This window comes from Rattus norvegicus, chromosome 5 (genome assembly GCF_036323735.1).
Source record: "Rattus norvegicus strain BN/NHsdMcwi chromosome 5, GRCr8, whole genome shotgun sequence".
In the NCBI taxonomy this organism is placed as follows: domain Eukaryota; kingdom Metazoa; phylum Chordata; class Mammalia; order Rodentia; family Muridae; genus Rattus; species Rattus norvegicus.
In genome coordinates this window covers 118812333-118826327 of record NC_086023.1, presented here as the reverse complement: position 1 = coordinate 118826327, position 13995 = coordinate 118812333, and the positions used below count along the sequence as shown (strand labels likewise).

Below are 13995 nucleotides of genomic sequence, written 5' to 3'. Positions count from 1 at the left end.
TTAGATCCACATCCTACCCAGGGATAACAAATTCTGATTAGACTTCCATTTAATGCTTCAAAGGCACTCATTCTTACTGTATTCTTACAGATGTCACTTAAAATGCCATAGTATTAAGTGTTAAAATGTATAAAATGTTCAAGGTATAGATCGCTAAGTATACACTAAGTTACTTTAGCATAGTCTTGATTCTGAAGAATCAGCACAGCACAGTAATCTGGGTCGCCTGTGTTGGCAGACACACAGCCTGGTATAGACACAGTTGCCCTCAGCTTTCTTACTTGATGTCCTTTAAGACCACGTACTCTAGACTGTGCTGTAGAAAAATGAAGCATAGTTTCGAAAGTTCCTGTTACGGATGCATATTCTAAATAGTCTGGGCTTAATTTTGAAACTAGCAATATAGCATTTGAGAATTGTAAAATACCACTTTTTGAAGTTTACCGTAAACTTTTTTTTAGTTGAAGTTTTAAGGCTTTTAATTTAAGAATGATTTAGAACTTACCCATTATAATTTATATTGGAATCATGGTTTTTGTAATTTTGGGTTTTTGTTTTGTTTGCTTTTGTGGTTTCATTTTGTGTTGTTTTGTTTTATTGTGGCAAGGTTTACTCTGTGTATCCCTGGCTGTGCTGGAACAGACTCTGTAAAGCACATTGGTCTCAGACTCGGAGATCTGCCTGCCTCTACCTCCTGAACCCTGGGATTAAAAGCGTGCACCACCACTCCCAGGTGACTTGGGCCATCTTAAATTGATTCCCAGATCATAAACATGAACAAGTGATACTGTAGGAGTTTGATTGAAAATATAAATTGTGTTATATTGATGCAATGATATCTGATCTTAACAATGACTTTAAAGTTAATTGAAATTCAATTCTTAAGCTTTCCACTAAAGATTTAATACCAGATTGCTGTACTACAGTGTGCGGGCGGATTTTAATATTGAATGTGTTGGTCTTTTAATTTGTCTCAGTTCAGCTGACGCTTCCTTAGGTGGTCGGCTGGAGCATCATTTTAGATGATTTGATAGAGTAGAGCTTTCCGCCCCGAGGCCTCCAGGAGATCCCTCTTCTCCGCTCTGGTTTGGATTTGGCTCTGGGTTTGTTGTATTTACCATTTAGGTTGTTTTCTCCACACATGTCACTGAACCACCAGCCACCTAAAGAAAAAAGACATGCGGTTTAATTAGACAAAGGCCTCGTCACTGTTAGATTTTTCCACGGTTATATTTTTCATGTAGCCGTTACTGTATTGTAGCATCCCAGTATTTCTTATTCTGTGTGACTCATGTGCACCATCAACATAGTGAGGAACATTCTAGGTAAAACAGCTGAACCAGAATTTACACTTAAAGCTACAATCAACAGATTTTTTTCTTTGGAGAGAATGCTTGCTTGAGATTAGTATTTTAAAGAACACATTATAGGTAATAGCTAAAACCGTAGGGGATACTTTGAAGGAAAAAGTGTTGTCATTAATGAGATACCTGAATAACTTTCTGGACAGTAGAGCTGTCCCTTTGCTCTGTGATCCCATGTAGAAAACATCAGGTCTCTGTGTTCTGGTAGGGCCTCAGGGATATTGGCAGCAATCTCAGCCACATGTAGCGTGTAGTTGGTTTCATGATTGCCCAGATGAAAGGAATATTCAGCATAGTGCTTGCTGTCCTTCCAGTCTTGTAGCTCCAGTCGTAAGATGTAGTTAGACTGTTTGACTATAGCGTAGATCTTCTCTAGGCCCAACCAGAATTCTCCTAAAGAGAAAAGTTAGGGGGAAAAAGCCCTGTGTGTTGTTAACTACAGATCAGGTCCTGACTGACTTGTTTGTCTGTGTGTGGGGGTGTGTACCAGGGTCTCACTATTTAGCCCAGGCTGGTCTCAAAGTTGCTATCTTCCTACCAAAGTGCTGTAATTACAAATATGTCCAATCATTTTCAGTGGCCAGTTTTTATCATCATTTTCAGTTTGTTGGTGTAAATGAATTTAGTTCTGATTCCTGGGTTACTTTGAAATCTTGTAAAGCATTTGTATTATTGGTGTTATGGTGTACACTTGCAGTGCTAATCCCCGGGAGGTCGAGACTGAAAGAATTGTTTAAAGTCTTCCACCACACAGAGCTGTTCAGGTCCATCCTGGACATGGGACCCTATCTCAAAAACCCGAAACAAATCCTTTCTAAAACTTACAGTAGTTTAGAGTTTTGTGAAACTCATGTCTGTGTATATGCACTGTCCCTCCCTTCCTGTCTCCCTCTGTTTTTGATCTGTCTGTCTGCTTTTCTTTGAGTTCTGATGACTGAATCTGACCTTATGCATGTGCTGAGGAAGACTTTCCCACTGGACTATATCCCAGCATTATTAAAGTGTGACTTTTTTCTCCCTTATAGTTAATTAAGCCTGTGTTTAAGTCTGTATTAAAATCTTGATAACTCCAACTTCGTTTCAAAAATATATTTTATAAAATGTTTTATGTATGACACATTACATCTTTATAGATATTTTTAGGTTGGTCATTGATAGAGTAATATCTCTCTCGTATCTCCTTATGTATACAGACACCACTTTACCACCACTGTTCATTAATATACCCACATACCATCAAGGGAATGCTTTTATATGTCCAGTTCTAGATAATAGTGATAGCATTTTTCTCAAATGTGAAATTCTTTTCATAGAAAAAGGATCTAATAAATTAAAAAATGAGATCTGAATGTTCTATTAGTAGTATTTTTCTCTATAATTAAAACTATTTGGGATTAAAAACAGTAGTAATGTAAGTAGGTCATTATACAGCCTATAATGAAGTGTTTAATGACAGGGATAAGTATTATTGAGTTAGGAAACTTCACTTAGGGATTATAAATGGAATTAGTTTCTAATTAGAAATAAGTCAGCATTCTGAATTGTCAGTCCCTTCCTTTAGTGTTAAACTCAATCCCAGAAGAATTAGAACTGCAAAATACCACTGGATAGGCCAATCTCTTTAGGAATTTAAGTAGTACCATGAATAGAGAATTTTAAAAATAATATAGTAGTACTGAATCTTAAACATTTTTTTGTGTAATAGCAGATGACTTCTCCTTTATAAGTGAATAGCACACATTCACAAATATCTATAATGTGCTTATTTTGATTTTAAGTATCTGTTTATTTTTTATTTTTTTACTTATTTTTATAGTTTTGTTTTACAATCAAATAGAATTCATATTCTAGAACATGCAGAGACCCACAGTTATATAGTATATGTTTATAATATGGAATAATTACAGGTAGGGTTGCAGGAGTTAGACACCGTATCTCTGACGGTGACCCTGTCCCTTCTAACTCTCGCTCTGTGTTCCTATCACTTTCTTTGTGCTGCTGGGGATCAGTCCCAGTGTCCTGCTGGCCGCGTGTTCCACCACAACTGTGCCTCCAGCCCATTTCACCTGTGTTACGTTGTGCTTAGGATATCACTGAAAGAGCTCTATACTGCTATCTTTGCAGCTCATTTGTAGCATGGCCCCTCACTAGAGCCAATGGCGTATACTATGTTCCTTAATAAGACTTATGATAACCATGAACTATAGAATTAAGTTTCAACAAGCATACTGCAGGCATGCAGTAGTGATAAGTACAATGAGATCATTGCAGTTGCTATCATGGATAATATTTACCAATCAGTTTTATGAAGACTGGGGTCTGCTTTTGCTTATTGTTACATTTCCACAGCCCATTTTATAATTGCTGCTTAATTTATAATTCTTAATGTCGAGAAGGAGTATCAATGTGTGGCCCAGACTGGTCTTGAACTTTCAATTCACCTGCTGCTCCTCCTCCCCCCTTGCCCAAAAGCGCTATGGTCTCAGGCCTGTGTCAACACACCCAACTAATACTATTAAATCAACAGATAAGTGAGTGATGCAAGGAAATCACTTTACCATCAAGCCTCCCAAAACCCTTTTCGTAGTTTTCCCACGTTTGGTTGAAGTTTTGAGAGCCATCTTTCCGGTGTTGAATTAATGTCCGTGGAGTGCCTGGAGAGTGTGAATGGATGTAGTTATTTTTAGTAGATTAAAGTGGACAGGAAAAATAATCATGTTTTGAGTTTGGTTTTGACTTTGGCTTTGTGAGTTGATTTATTAATTTGGTATTATATAGTTAGGGCAATACTTATTATGATCCCAGATTTGCTGAATAATCACGTTCTGTAGGTATAACAGTAGTTTTAGTAATAAGTACTGAGTATCTTGAGTTCACTACAACCCATTCTCACTTAGGTGGGCTTACCTGATTGGGTGTCACAGTAGACATTAAACACTTGAGAGCTGCTTGGTCTAATAGTATACACGCCACTTGTATGTTCACCTCTGTTATAAATGGCAGAGCAGTCAGCAGGCAGATCTAGGATTAATAGACATTAGTACGTAATATTTAGGAACAGAAGTATCTTTGGAGTTTGCAGTTTTACTACTACTTCATGTAATTGATAAGAATGTTCTGTAATATTTATGCTAAAGCATGCTTATTGGATGAGAAACTATCCAAATAACATTAAAATAACATTTCCAATTTATTTTTAAAGAAAATGGAGAATTTTCAAAAGCATTATCTTGTTAGACATAGAGTACTAAGGAGCAGAAGCTGAGACCAGGATTTGGTCATAACTTGAAGCAGCAGATGTGTGGAGGCTGACTGTACAGGAAGAGCTAATAGGTAGCTCTCCAATGTGAGTTACAGAAACAAAAAGAACTATTGGCAATTTGTCATTTTTGCAGCAATTTGACTGGAAATAGTGATTTTGGTTCCCTGGAACATTTATTTAACTTGTGAAAGATTTTAGGCAGATAGGAAAGTAGAAGTTTTGAGGAGAATTCCATGAGTTTTTGGGTTTTAGAAGTGCATGCTTTCTTTATACACATGAACATACCTTGTTTCTTGCTTTAGAAAGTAAATTCTAATAGATATGGGGTTTTTTTTGTTTGTTTTATTTGTTTTTATTTTTTTGCAGTCTCACCCTAGCTCAGGCTAACCTGAAACTAACTGCAGTTAGGCTGTTCTCAAACTCACATTGGTTCTCCTACTTTACCCTCTCAAGTGCTGGGATTACAGGTGTGAGCCACCATGCCCTGACTAGGAGTAATCTTTAACCATGACCTTTGTGGCTCTCCAGGGGTTTTACCTGTAGATTTATTTTATATCTCTGAAATTAATAATTATTGCATGTTTTTATATCAGCTTCATATCTTAAGAATGTCATTTATAGTGTTAAAATGTAAAGAAAGACAGACAGACAACAAGGATCCAATTATATTGACATTTAGTGATAGCATTTGGTACATATAGCTTTTTACTCTTATCCTGTATTAGATCAGATCTTAACAATAGAGAATTTTGTAGAGAAAACTGGCTAAATTATCTTACCATCTTGTTCTATATTTTTTGCTTCCTTCAGATGAAGAGGGGGAGTAGTTCTTGGTGCTCTTGGTTTAGAATAAAGAGAATTTTCAGTGGGTTCTTGAATGCCAGTCTTTCTGAGCTGATAAGAGAATATAAATCTACTTTTAAAAATGCTGTTGTATATATAATTAGGGACTGCTGGGTAAGTATATCAGAAGTACATTTCAGGGCAGAGTACTCGCCGAGCATGTTCAGTGCCCCGACCCAAGCAAAGAGGAATGAAGAGCGCTTCCCAGCATGGACAGATATTCTATTCTTGAGACATTTAATCAAGAGCACTATTTAATGAATAACAAAATTAAAAGAATGAAACAAGCAAAACAAGAGAGACATTGATTAAAAGGAAAAGAGCCAGTAAGGCTATATGCTTTGCTTAAAATATTTGAATATATTCTATTTTCAGCAGTGTGGATTACAAACTTAGCTTACTTTATTAACTTGCATTTGCTAAATATGCTATTGCAATGTCAGTTCTAAAATATTGAGTTCCTACAATGTGTTTATACAGTATTCTGTATGAAGAATATACAGCATTCTGTAATTAAAGTGATAGAAAAAGAATCGCAGGTTCTCAGATCTTCCAGTTTAATTCAGAAATAGCTTTCTATTTATGCTAAATATAAATGACAGGGGGGGGAAACAATATAATGACTTTGCGGAAGACTTTTTATTTTTTATTTATTGGCCTGGGACAGCTTCACTGACGTTTTTGTATTTGATAATATTATATAGGAAGTCCAGATACTAGGGGGAAACCCAGGATTCTAGACAGAGACCACCTAGACGGAGGCCCTGGGGAGCAGCGTGTTTGACGAAGTTGGGGAATAGCCGGGAAGCTGGTGAGATAATGCAGGTCAGGCCATTGCAGGTTCAAGAGTGACGATGAGCAAGATAGATAGGAAGCCGTGTAGAGGCTTTGAGCAGAGCAGATTCATGACCTGTTTTAAAATTTAATAAGATCACATTAATGGAATTAGTTATGGATCCCCTCTCCTCTCAGTTCCACAAGACAGACTATGCTGTTTTCTTGGTAGGATGCGTGAGGAAGCTGCATGGGGCAGGTTCATTGCTTAGTTGTACAGAAAGTTTTGCAAGCAGATGATTAGCTGGGGAGTGCTGTCTTAGCCTGTGTTTGCATCAAGTGTTGCAACAGTCTGACTTAGCATTAGACTACTTACCTGATTTTCTATTTCTTTTATCTGAATGTGCTGTTGACTTAGTTGTTTATATTGTTCTTCCACACTCTGGAGGAGTTCTCTTATGCTGTTATCTTGCTGTTCTACAAAACTCTGTGAACAGATTGCAGTTTGTTTAAAATGTCTTCTGTCTTTTTGTTCACAGTTTTATTTACTTATAACAGTCATGTAATTTTTAAACTAGTAGTGGGTGAGAAAAGCGAGCCCTAGCTTCCCTTGCTTTATGGTTTTTTCAGATAATATATACTTTGGTTACTGTATTAAAAAATTGCCAAATCTAAAACTTTCTGCATTTTATTTGAAGAGAAACAATGTTTCAAAGGAATTAGAATATGCCATTTACTATATTGATATATTTTTGTTCTTAGAACAGTTTTAAAAAAATTACCTCTAGTAATTATCAGTAGCACAATAGTTGAATGTTACAAAGTTATTTAATAGTGTGAAATATAAATTTTAGCGCTTTTCAAATATAATGGTAGGGAGGCAACTAAACTAAAGTGCCAGTGGATAAATTTATTTCTTGAAAAAATTATTTCTTGGAAAAATATGTTAATAATCTAGCAGAGTATTTAAAATAGTATGTCTTAAAATTTATTTTACAAAGTCCACATTGAAACCATCAGAATGCTGTGATTTCTACTTACTTTAAGTGACGTTACCTCTGGGTGCTCCCGAGCCCCAGGCGGGTTCTGAACCAAGCTGGTCAGCTGTTCCTCCAAAGCCCTGACTCTGTGTTGGAGCGCCATCTTCTCCTCCAGTAGACTTTCAAGCTTTGAGTTCAGTTCAAGTGACATATTCTTCACCTCTTCGTTTTTAACTTGTAGTTTAGATGTGGTTCTTCTTAGCTCCTTTTCCTCTTCTTTGATTTCATTGGTTTGAAGTGATAGGTCATAAAAACACTGATCAAATATGTTGAGCTTCTGAAATATGTCATTAATTTGTCCCTTTGTCTTATGGACAAAATCTTTAAGACCATGACCCAGCTGCAGGAGGCCATTGGCTAAAATTTTGACATCATCCAACATAGCAAATCTTGATTTTGGCTCTGACGGTACAGAATCAAATGGCGAAAGGTCTGGATCAACTCTGGACGAAATTACTAGAGGAACAACAAAAAGGAGCAGCTTAATTGTGTGCATTTTTGTTTCAATTATTCAATTTCAAGCAATTTGGAACGTCTTCCTCCGGTAAGGAGACCAGGGCCTCTTGACTTTATATACTCAGCTATTTGCTGCATACACACAAGGTTGGCAGGTGAATGGAGTTAACCATTAAGCTGAGCTAACTTGTACGAATGTAACCCTCCCCCATGTTGTTAGATCAATGGCAACTGAAATCAAGGAAATGAGCAACTAACAGGAGGTAATTTTAAAAATTGATATTTAGTTAAATTTGCTGTATTGACAATTATACTTTTAGTATTAAGGTATCTACCCACTTTTAAGAATTCATTTTAATTTTTTCTTACTATAAGAGATTTACAAATAAACCTTAATTTTTTGTTTGCCATTAAAACTGAGGAAAAATTAAGTATCCGCACTCCTGACTGTAGTTTGTGTACCTTGTAAACAACCGCCATTCACCAGGTCTTGAGTGAAGCCTCTGCACATTCTTGAGGCAGTGCTCTGCTTCTCATTGCTGTGGCCTGTTTTTGTAGTCTGTAAAGGCCAGCATATAACTATATATTTGTTATTTGTCACTAGAACTATTGCTTAATGTCCTTACTTCACGTATGTCTTAACCATTCTTGTATGTTATCACGAATTCCAACAGTGTCAATAACGTTAATTTCCCCCTTTCCATGTTTTTCATATCTATATGTCATAGACATACATATGTGTATGTATGTGTGTGTATGTAGATAGATGCACACACAAGTGAAGTAGCAATAAATATGTGATGATTTGAATATAAACTAGAATTAAATCCCAATGCTTCTAGCAACAGAGATTTGACCATCATTTTCTGAAGTTTATGAACTTTGTACTGTAAATTTTAAAAAATTTAACAAAGGTAAAGATTAATATTATATTTAACAGTAAATGTTCCATTGTTCTCAATTGATGTTCGAACTAAAAATTATAAGAACTTAAGTTATGGGTGGTTATCCTTAGTATTACATATAAGTACACTGTACCTGTCTTCAGATACACCAGAAGAGGGCATCAGATCTCTTTACAGATGGTTGTGAGCCACCATGTGATTCCTGGGATTTGAACTCAGGACCTCTGGAAGAGCAGTCAGGTGCTCTTAACCACTGAGCCATCTCTCCAGCCCTATCCTTAGTATTACTACAAAAAATTTGGGGAAATTGACATAATAAAATTACTGGTAACTTCTAGAATCACAATGTTGTTTGGTTCTAAAAGATAGCTTTAGTGTTTTGACTTTATAAAATTATTCAGTTTCCCCATTCATCGGTTTCCTCATTTATTGGGATAACTGTACTATATAATTTGTAGATTTGTTTTGCTTTAGAACAGTCCTGTTATGTAGCCCAGGCTGACCTCATATTTGTGCTGATTCTCCTGCTCTAGTGTAGGATTATGGGCATTTACCACCATGCATCAGGATCAAGTCCATAGCTTAAAAAAATATTTTATGTTTGGGTGTTTTGCCTTCATGTGTGTGCATGTACCATGGTAGAGGTAACATGATGACATTGGATCCCCTGGAGTTACAGAGGGTTGTGAGCCACCATGTAGATGCTGGGAGTTAAACCCAGGTCCTTTGGAGAACAGCTCGTGCTCATACCTGCTGAACATCTTTCCAACTCTCATGTGTATAGCTAGCTTTTTTTGCAATGAAAAAAAAATCAATATAAAACATTTTAAATTAAGTTGCCAGGTAAAATTTCACAAATTACACCATTTCTAAAATTCAATTAATAAACTTCAATTCATTCCTGTCATAAAATGGAGGCTCTCTGTTGATTAAGTATTATGGGTTTGACTGTAATGGTTTCTTTAGAGAAGGAAAGTTTGCTTTCATACTGGCTGTGAGCCTTTGTACAATACCTTGTACATTTTAGAAACATTAACTACTATTCATGGGTTGTGTAAGAGTTTTTCATATAATAAATGTAAAACATATATCTAGAAGATGCAAGTCCTTTTAATATAGCGATTTCCTTAATAGAAAAGGAACTGTGAAGAGGGAACCCTTTCTTTTAAAGAAATTAATTTTATGTGCATGTGTGTTTTACTTGCATGTGTGCCTATGCAAATGGACATCCGATCCTTTAGGACTGAGGTGGAGACTGTTATGAGCTGTGAGCATGATTCTAGAGCTGTGAGCATGATTCTAGAGCTGTGGGCATGATTCTGGAGCAGGGCCACTTGCACTGGCACCTCAGCCTGCTGCTCTTCAGCTCCCCCACCCTTCGTCACAGCTGTCTGCTTCCTCTGTTCCCTCCATTGTCCAGTGGAGATAATACTTTACTTAGGGTTGTGAAAAGATTAATGTTAGTATTTTCAAATCACTGTAATTGATCTTGCTGTCTAATAGGCACTGCATGTTATATATCAGCTATCCTTTGTAGTTAGAAACAACATGCTTACACTCAGAATTTACTAGTGAAGGCTGATGTTAAGAGTATATAGACATTGAACTTTTCGGATATTTAGGTTTTAAAAGGTTTGCTCTCTTGAATTTTGGTTAGGAATTTTATCTTTTGATTAGCCTATATATGTGTGTGTACTTTCTCGTTGGAGGATGTGTATGTGGGTGGTAGTGGTGCTTGAACCTAGAACCATAGTGTACAAGGCAGACACTTACCCACTGAGCAGTTCTGCAGCCCACCCAAGTGTTCATTTCCTTAAGTATGCATTACAGAATTATATAAATACTTTTGGCTGGAATAATAAGCAAGCATGTACATATACATCCACTCAAATACAAAAGTGAACCAGTTTCATGGAAAAGTGTATTTGAGCTAGAGTGAACAGTTCCATTCTCTCCTTTCATGGACGAGTTAGTGATCCTTGGTCATGCAGGGCATATTTCGAAACTTTTCTTAACTAAGCTGTCAGCTTTTGCGGTTTAAAAATATTGACCTCGGAATTCCATCCACCTCGTTGAGGTTCATGATGAGCCAATCTCTCTACTCTGTTACACTATACATTTTTCGTAAATGATTATTACTTTATATCCTAGCTCCTTTGTTCAATACCTTGTACATTTTAGAAACATTAACTACTATTCATGGGTTGTGTAAGAGTTTTTCATATAATAAATGTAAAACATATATCTAGAAGATGCAAGTCCTTTTAATATAGCGATTTCCTTAATAGAAAAGGAACTGTGAAGAGGGAACCCTTTCTTTTAAAGAAATTAATTTTATGTGCGTGTGTGTTTTACTTGCGTGTGTGCCTATGCAAATGGACATCCGATCCTTTAGGACTGAGGTGGAGACTGTTATGCGCTGTCACGTGGGTGCTAGGAATCAAACCCAGGGTCCCAGGAAGAATAGCCAGTGCTGCTAACTGCTGAGCCATCTTTCCAGTCTCTCAAAAGGGGCCCTTTAAATAAAACCCTGACCAAATATAGCCAGAATCCCAAAGAAAATAAAGCACTGTTAAGCAAACTCGATACTTAACTTCCGAATCCCTGTTTCTAAGAGTCACTATTCAAAACTTCCTAGTTGTACCAAGTTCTAGGACCCTCAGGAGCTTTAACATGCTTACGGCCATACGAACCACAGAGGCTGCTTGCTTTCCCAAGAGTGTGCAATATTATGGTAATAGGACTTCCAAATTAAAAACGAGGTGTATTTTGGCTCTTTAAAGAATTGTTTTTTATTTTATATACATAGGTGTTTTGATTCCTTATCTGTGCCCCACATGTGTGCAGTGGCCAGAAGAAGGTATTGGATTTCATGGATCTTGATTACCTTGTAGATAAATGGAAGACTAATGCAATGTTTGTTAAAAATATTTGAAAATAGCCGAGAAAAACATGTATGAATAGAAATGTGAATTGAAGAAAAAAAAATAAAAGCTTACTACATTAGCTCTATCCTTTGTCTGATCAGAACAGCAACATGAGTTGAGTAGACGTTTAAAATAAGAGGTCAGCATCAGAGCTGGTTTAGCACAGTGCCTACCCAGTCAGTGCGATGCTCTGCGTCCCATTCCCAGCACTGCATTGTTTTAGTCTACTTACGGGCATTTCTGTCCTGTTCAGCTACATGTGCCCTGTGACCAGACAAGGCTTTTCAATATTGCCTGTTTTTTGATCATGTTATCATAAGTGGGTGTGGATGTGGGGAGTACACTTGTGGAGGTTACAGGACAGTTTTGTAGAGTCATTTCTCATCGTATGCCTCTGTGGGTTCCAGAATTGAATTCACTCTTAGGCTTGCAGAACACACTCCTTACCCTCTAAGACATCTCATTAGTCTGTGTGTGTGTGGGGGGGGGGGTGAGTGTGTGTGTATGTGTGTGTGTGTGTGGGTGTGGGTGGTATGTATGTATGTGGTGTGTACGTATGTATGTGTGTGTGGGGTGTGGTGTGTGTGTACTCAGCATGTTACAGGTTAGAGAACAACTATCAGTAGTAATCAACACTCCTTCCACCTGTAGTCACCAGGCTTAGTGGCAATTGTGTTTACTGGCAGAACCTTGTTAGCAGTCCAAATCTTTCTTTGATTCCCCATTTTCTAACATTCTGTATAATATTTATGGGCGAGCAATATGGAGTCAGTTAGCTAGTTGTAATCATCTTTGATTTTTCCTTTTTTTCCCCCAAGCACGTCTTTTTATCTTATTATTTTTTTTATTTACATTTCAAATGTTATCCCCTTTCCTGGTTTTCTGACCGTAAACCCCCTATCTCATTCCCTCTCCCTCTGCTTCTGTGAGGGTGTTCACCCACCTCTTTCTGCCTCCCTGCTCTGACATTCCCTTACACTGAGGCATTCATTGGTACCCAACAAGGCCATCCTCTGCTACATATGCAGCTGGAGCCATGAGTCTGTTCATGTGTACTCTTTGTATGGTGGTTTAGTCCCTGGGAGCTCTGGTTGGTTGGTATTGTTGTTCTTATGGGGTTGCAAGCCTCTTCAGCTCCTTTAATCCTTTCTCTAACTCCTCCACTGGGGACCCTGTGCTCAGTTCAATGGTTGGCTGCGAGCATCTGCCTCTGTATTTGTCATGCTCTGGCAGAACCTCTCAGAAGACAGCCATATCAGGCTCCTGTCAGCTTGCACTTATTGGCATCAGCAATATTGTCTGGGATTGGTAGCTGTATATGGGCTGGATCCTCAGGTGGGGCAGTCTCTGGATGGCCTTTCCTTCAGTCTCTGCTCCAAACTTAGTCTCCGTATTTCCTTCTGTGAATATTTTTGTTCCCCCTTCTAAGAAGGACTGAAGCATCTGCACTTCGGTCTTCCTTCTTCTTGAGCTTCATGTGTGTTTTTTGTGTTTAGGTTACCTCACTCAGGATGATATTTTTTAGTTCCATCCATTTGCTTATGAATTTCATGAAATCATTGTTTTTAACAGCTGAGTAGTACTCCATTGTGTAGATATACCACATTTTCTGTATCCATTCCTCTGTTGAAGGGCATCTGGGTTCTTTCCATCTTCTGGCTGGAATAAGGCTGCTATGAACATAGTGGAGTATGTGTCTTTGTTATATGTTGGGGCATCTTTTGGGTATATGCCCAAGAGAGGTATAGCTGGGTCCTCAGGTAGTTCAATGTCCAATTTTCTGAGGAACCTCCAGACTGATTTCCAGAATGGTTGTACCAGTCTGCAATCCCACCAACAGTGGAGGAGTGTTCCTCTTTCTCCACATCCTTGCCAGCATCTGCTGTCACCCGAGTTTTTGACCTTAGCCATTCTGACTGGTGTGAGGTGGAATCTCAGGGTTGTTTTGATTTGCATTTCCCTGATGACTAAGGATGTTGAACATGATTTCTCCTTTTATGAATGAATAGATTAATAAAACTATGCCATATGGACCATGTTAGTTAGGTTAACTAGTTAAATATGGTAGCACTCTTTAAATTGCCTTGTGCCATTGCATTTTGAGTACTGTTCTCCATTTCACTAGTGTTTGGGGGATGAATGGTTTTTTTAAAAACACATTCTTATCCCTTATCATTGAAAATCGTATGGTTTTTCACTATTAAAATTAAAAGTAAAAAGATATATTTAAAAACCCTAAATCCATGCATGTTAGTATTTTAGGAATACAATTTTGCCTACCTTCTCTTTTTTGCTTCTCCCTTCCTTGTCCCACCCCCAGACCCACCTCCCCACCTCCACACACACAAGAATTTCCCATCAACATGATAACGCCACTCCACATTGCTGCTCTGGCGTCGACCCCCCACCCCACATCTTCTTCTA

The 13995-nt window shown here is 37.6% G+C and overlaps 2 protein-coding genes across 13 annotated transcripts in view; one reads left to right on the top strand and one right to left on the bottom strand.

The window, feature by feature from the left end:
* Dock7 (dedicator of cytokinesis 7) overlaps positions 1-13995 on the top strand; it is a 183500-nt gene that overhangs the window by 72035 nt on the left and 97470 nt on the right. The window lies entirely within an intron of this gene.
* On the bottom strand, positions 797-7834 carry Angptl3 (angiopoietin-like 3). Of its 3 annotated transcripts, NM_001399252.1 has the most exons (7): positions 7285-7834; positions 6620-6730; positions 5406-5520; positions 4272-4385; positions 3923-4018; positions 1491-1757; positions 797-1163 (listed from the first exon to the last, which is right to left on the bottom strand). In NM_001399252.1, the coding sequence occupies exons 1-7, from the start codon at positions 7777-7779 to the stop codon at positions 994-996; spliced, it is 1368 nt and encodes a 455-aa protein (NP_001386181.1). In that variant the 5' UTR covers positions 7780-7834; the 3' UTR covers positions 797-993. The 3 variants fall into 3 exon arrangements, with proteins under 3 accessions (NP_001386181.1, NP_001020236.1, NP_001386182.1); NM_001025065.2 differs by lacking the exons at positions 797-1163; positions 1491-1757 and having other exon boundaries at positions 3130-4018; NM_001399253.1 differs by lacking the exons at positions 797-1163; positions 1491-1757; positions 3923-4018; positions 4272-4385; positions 5406-5520 and adding an exon at positions 6087-6379.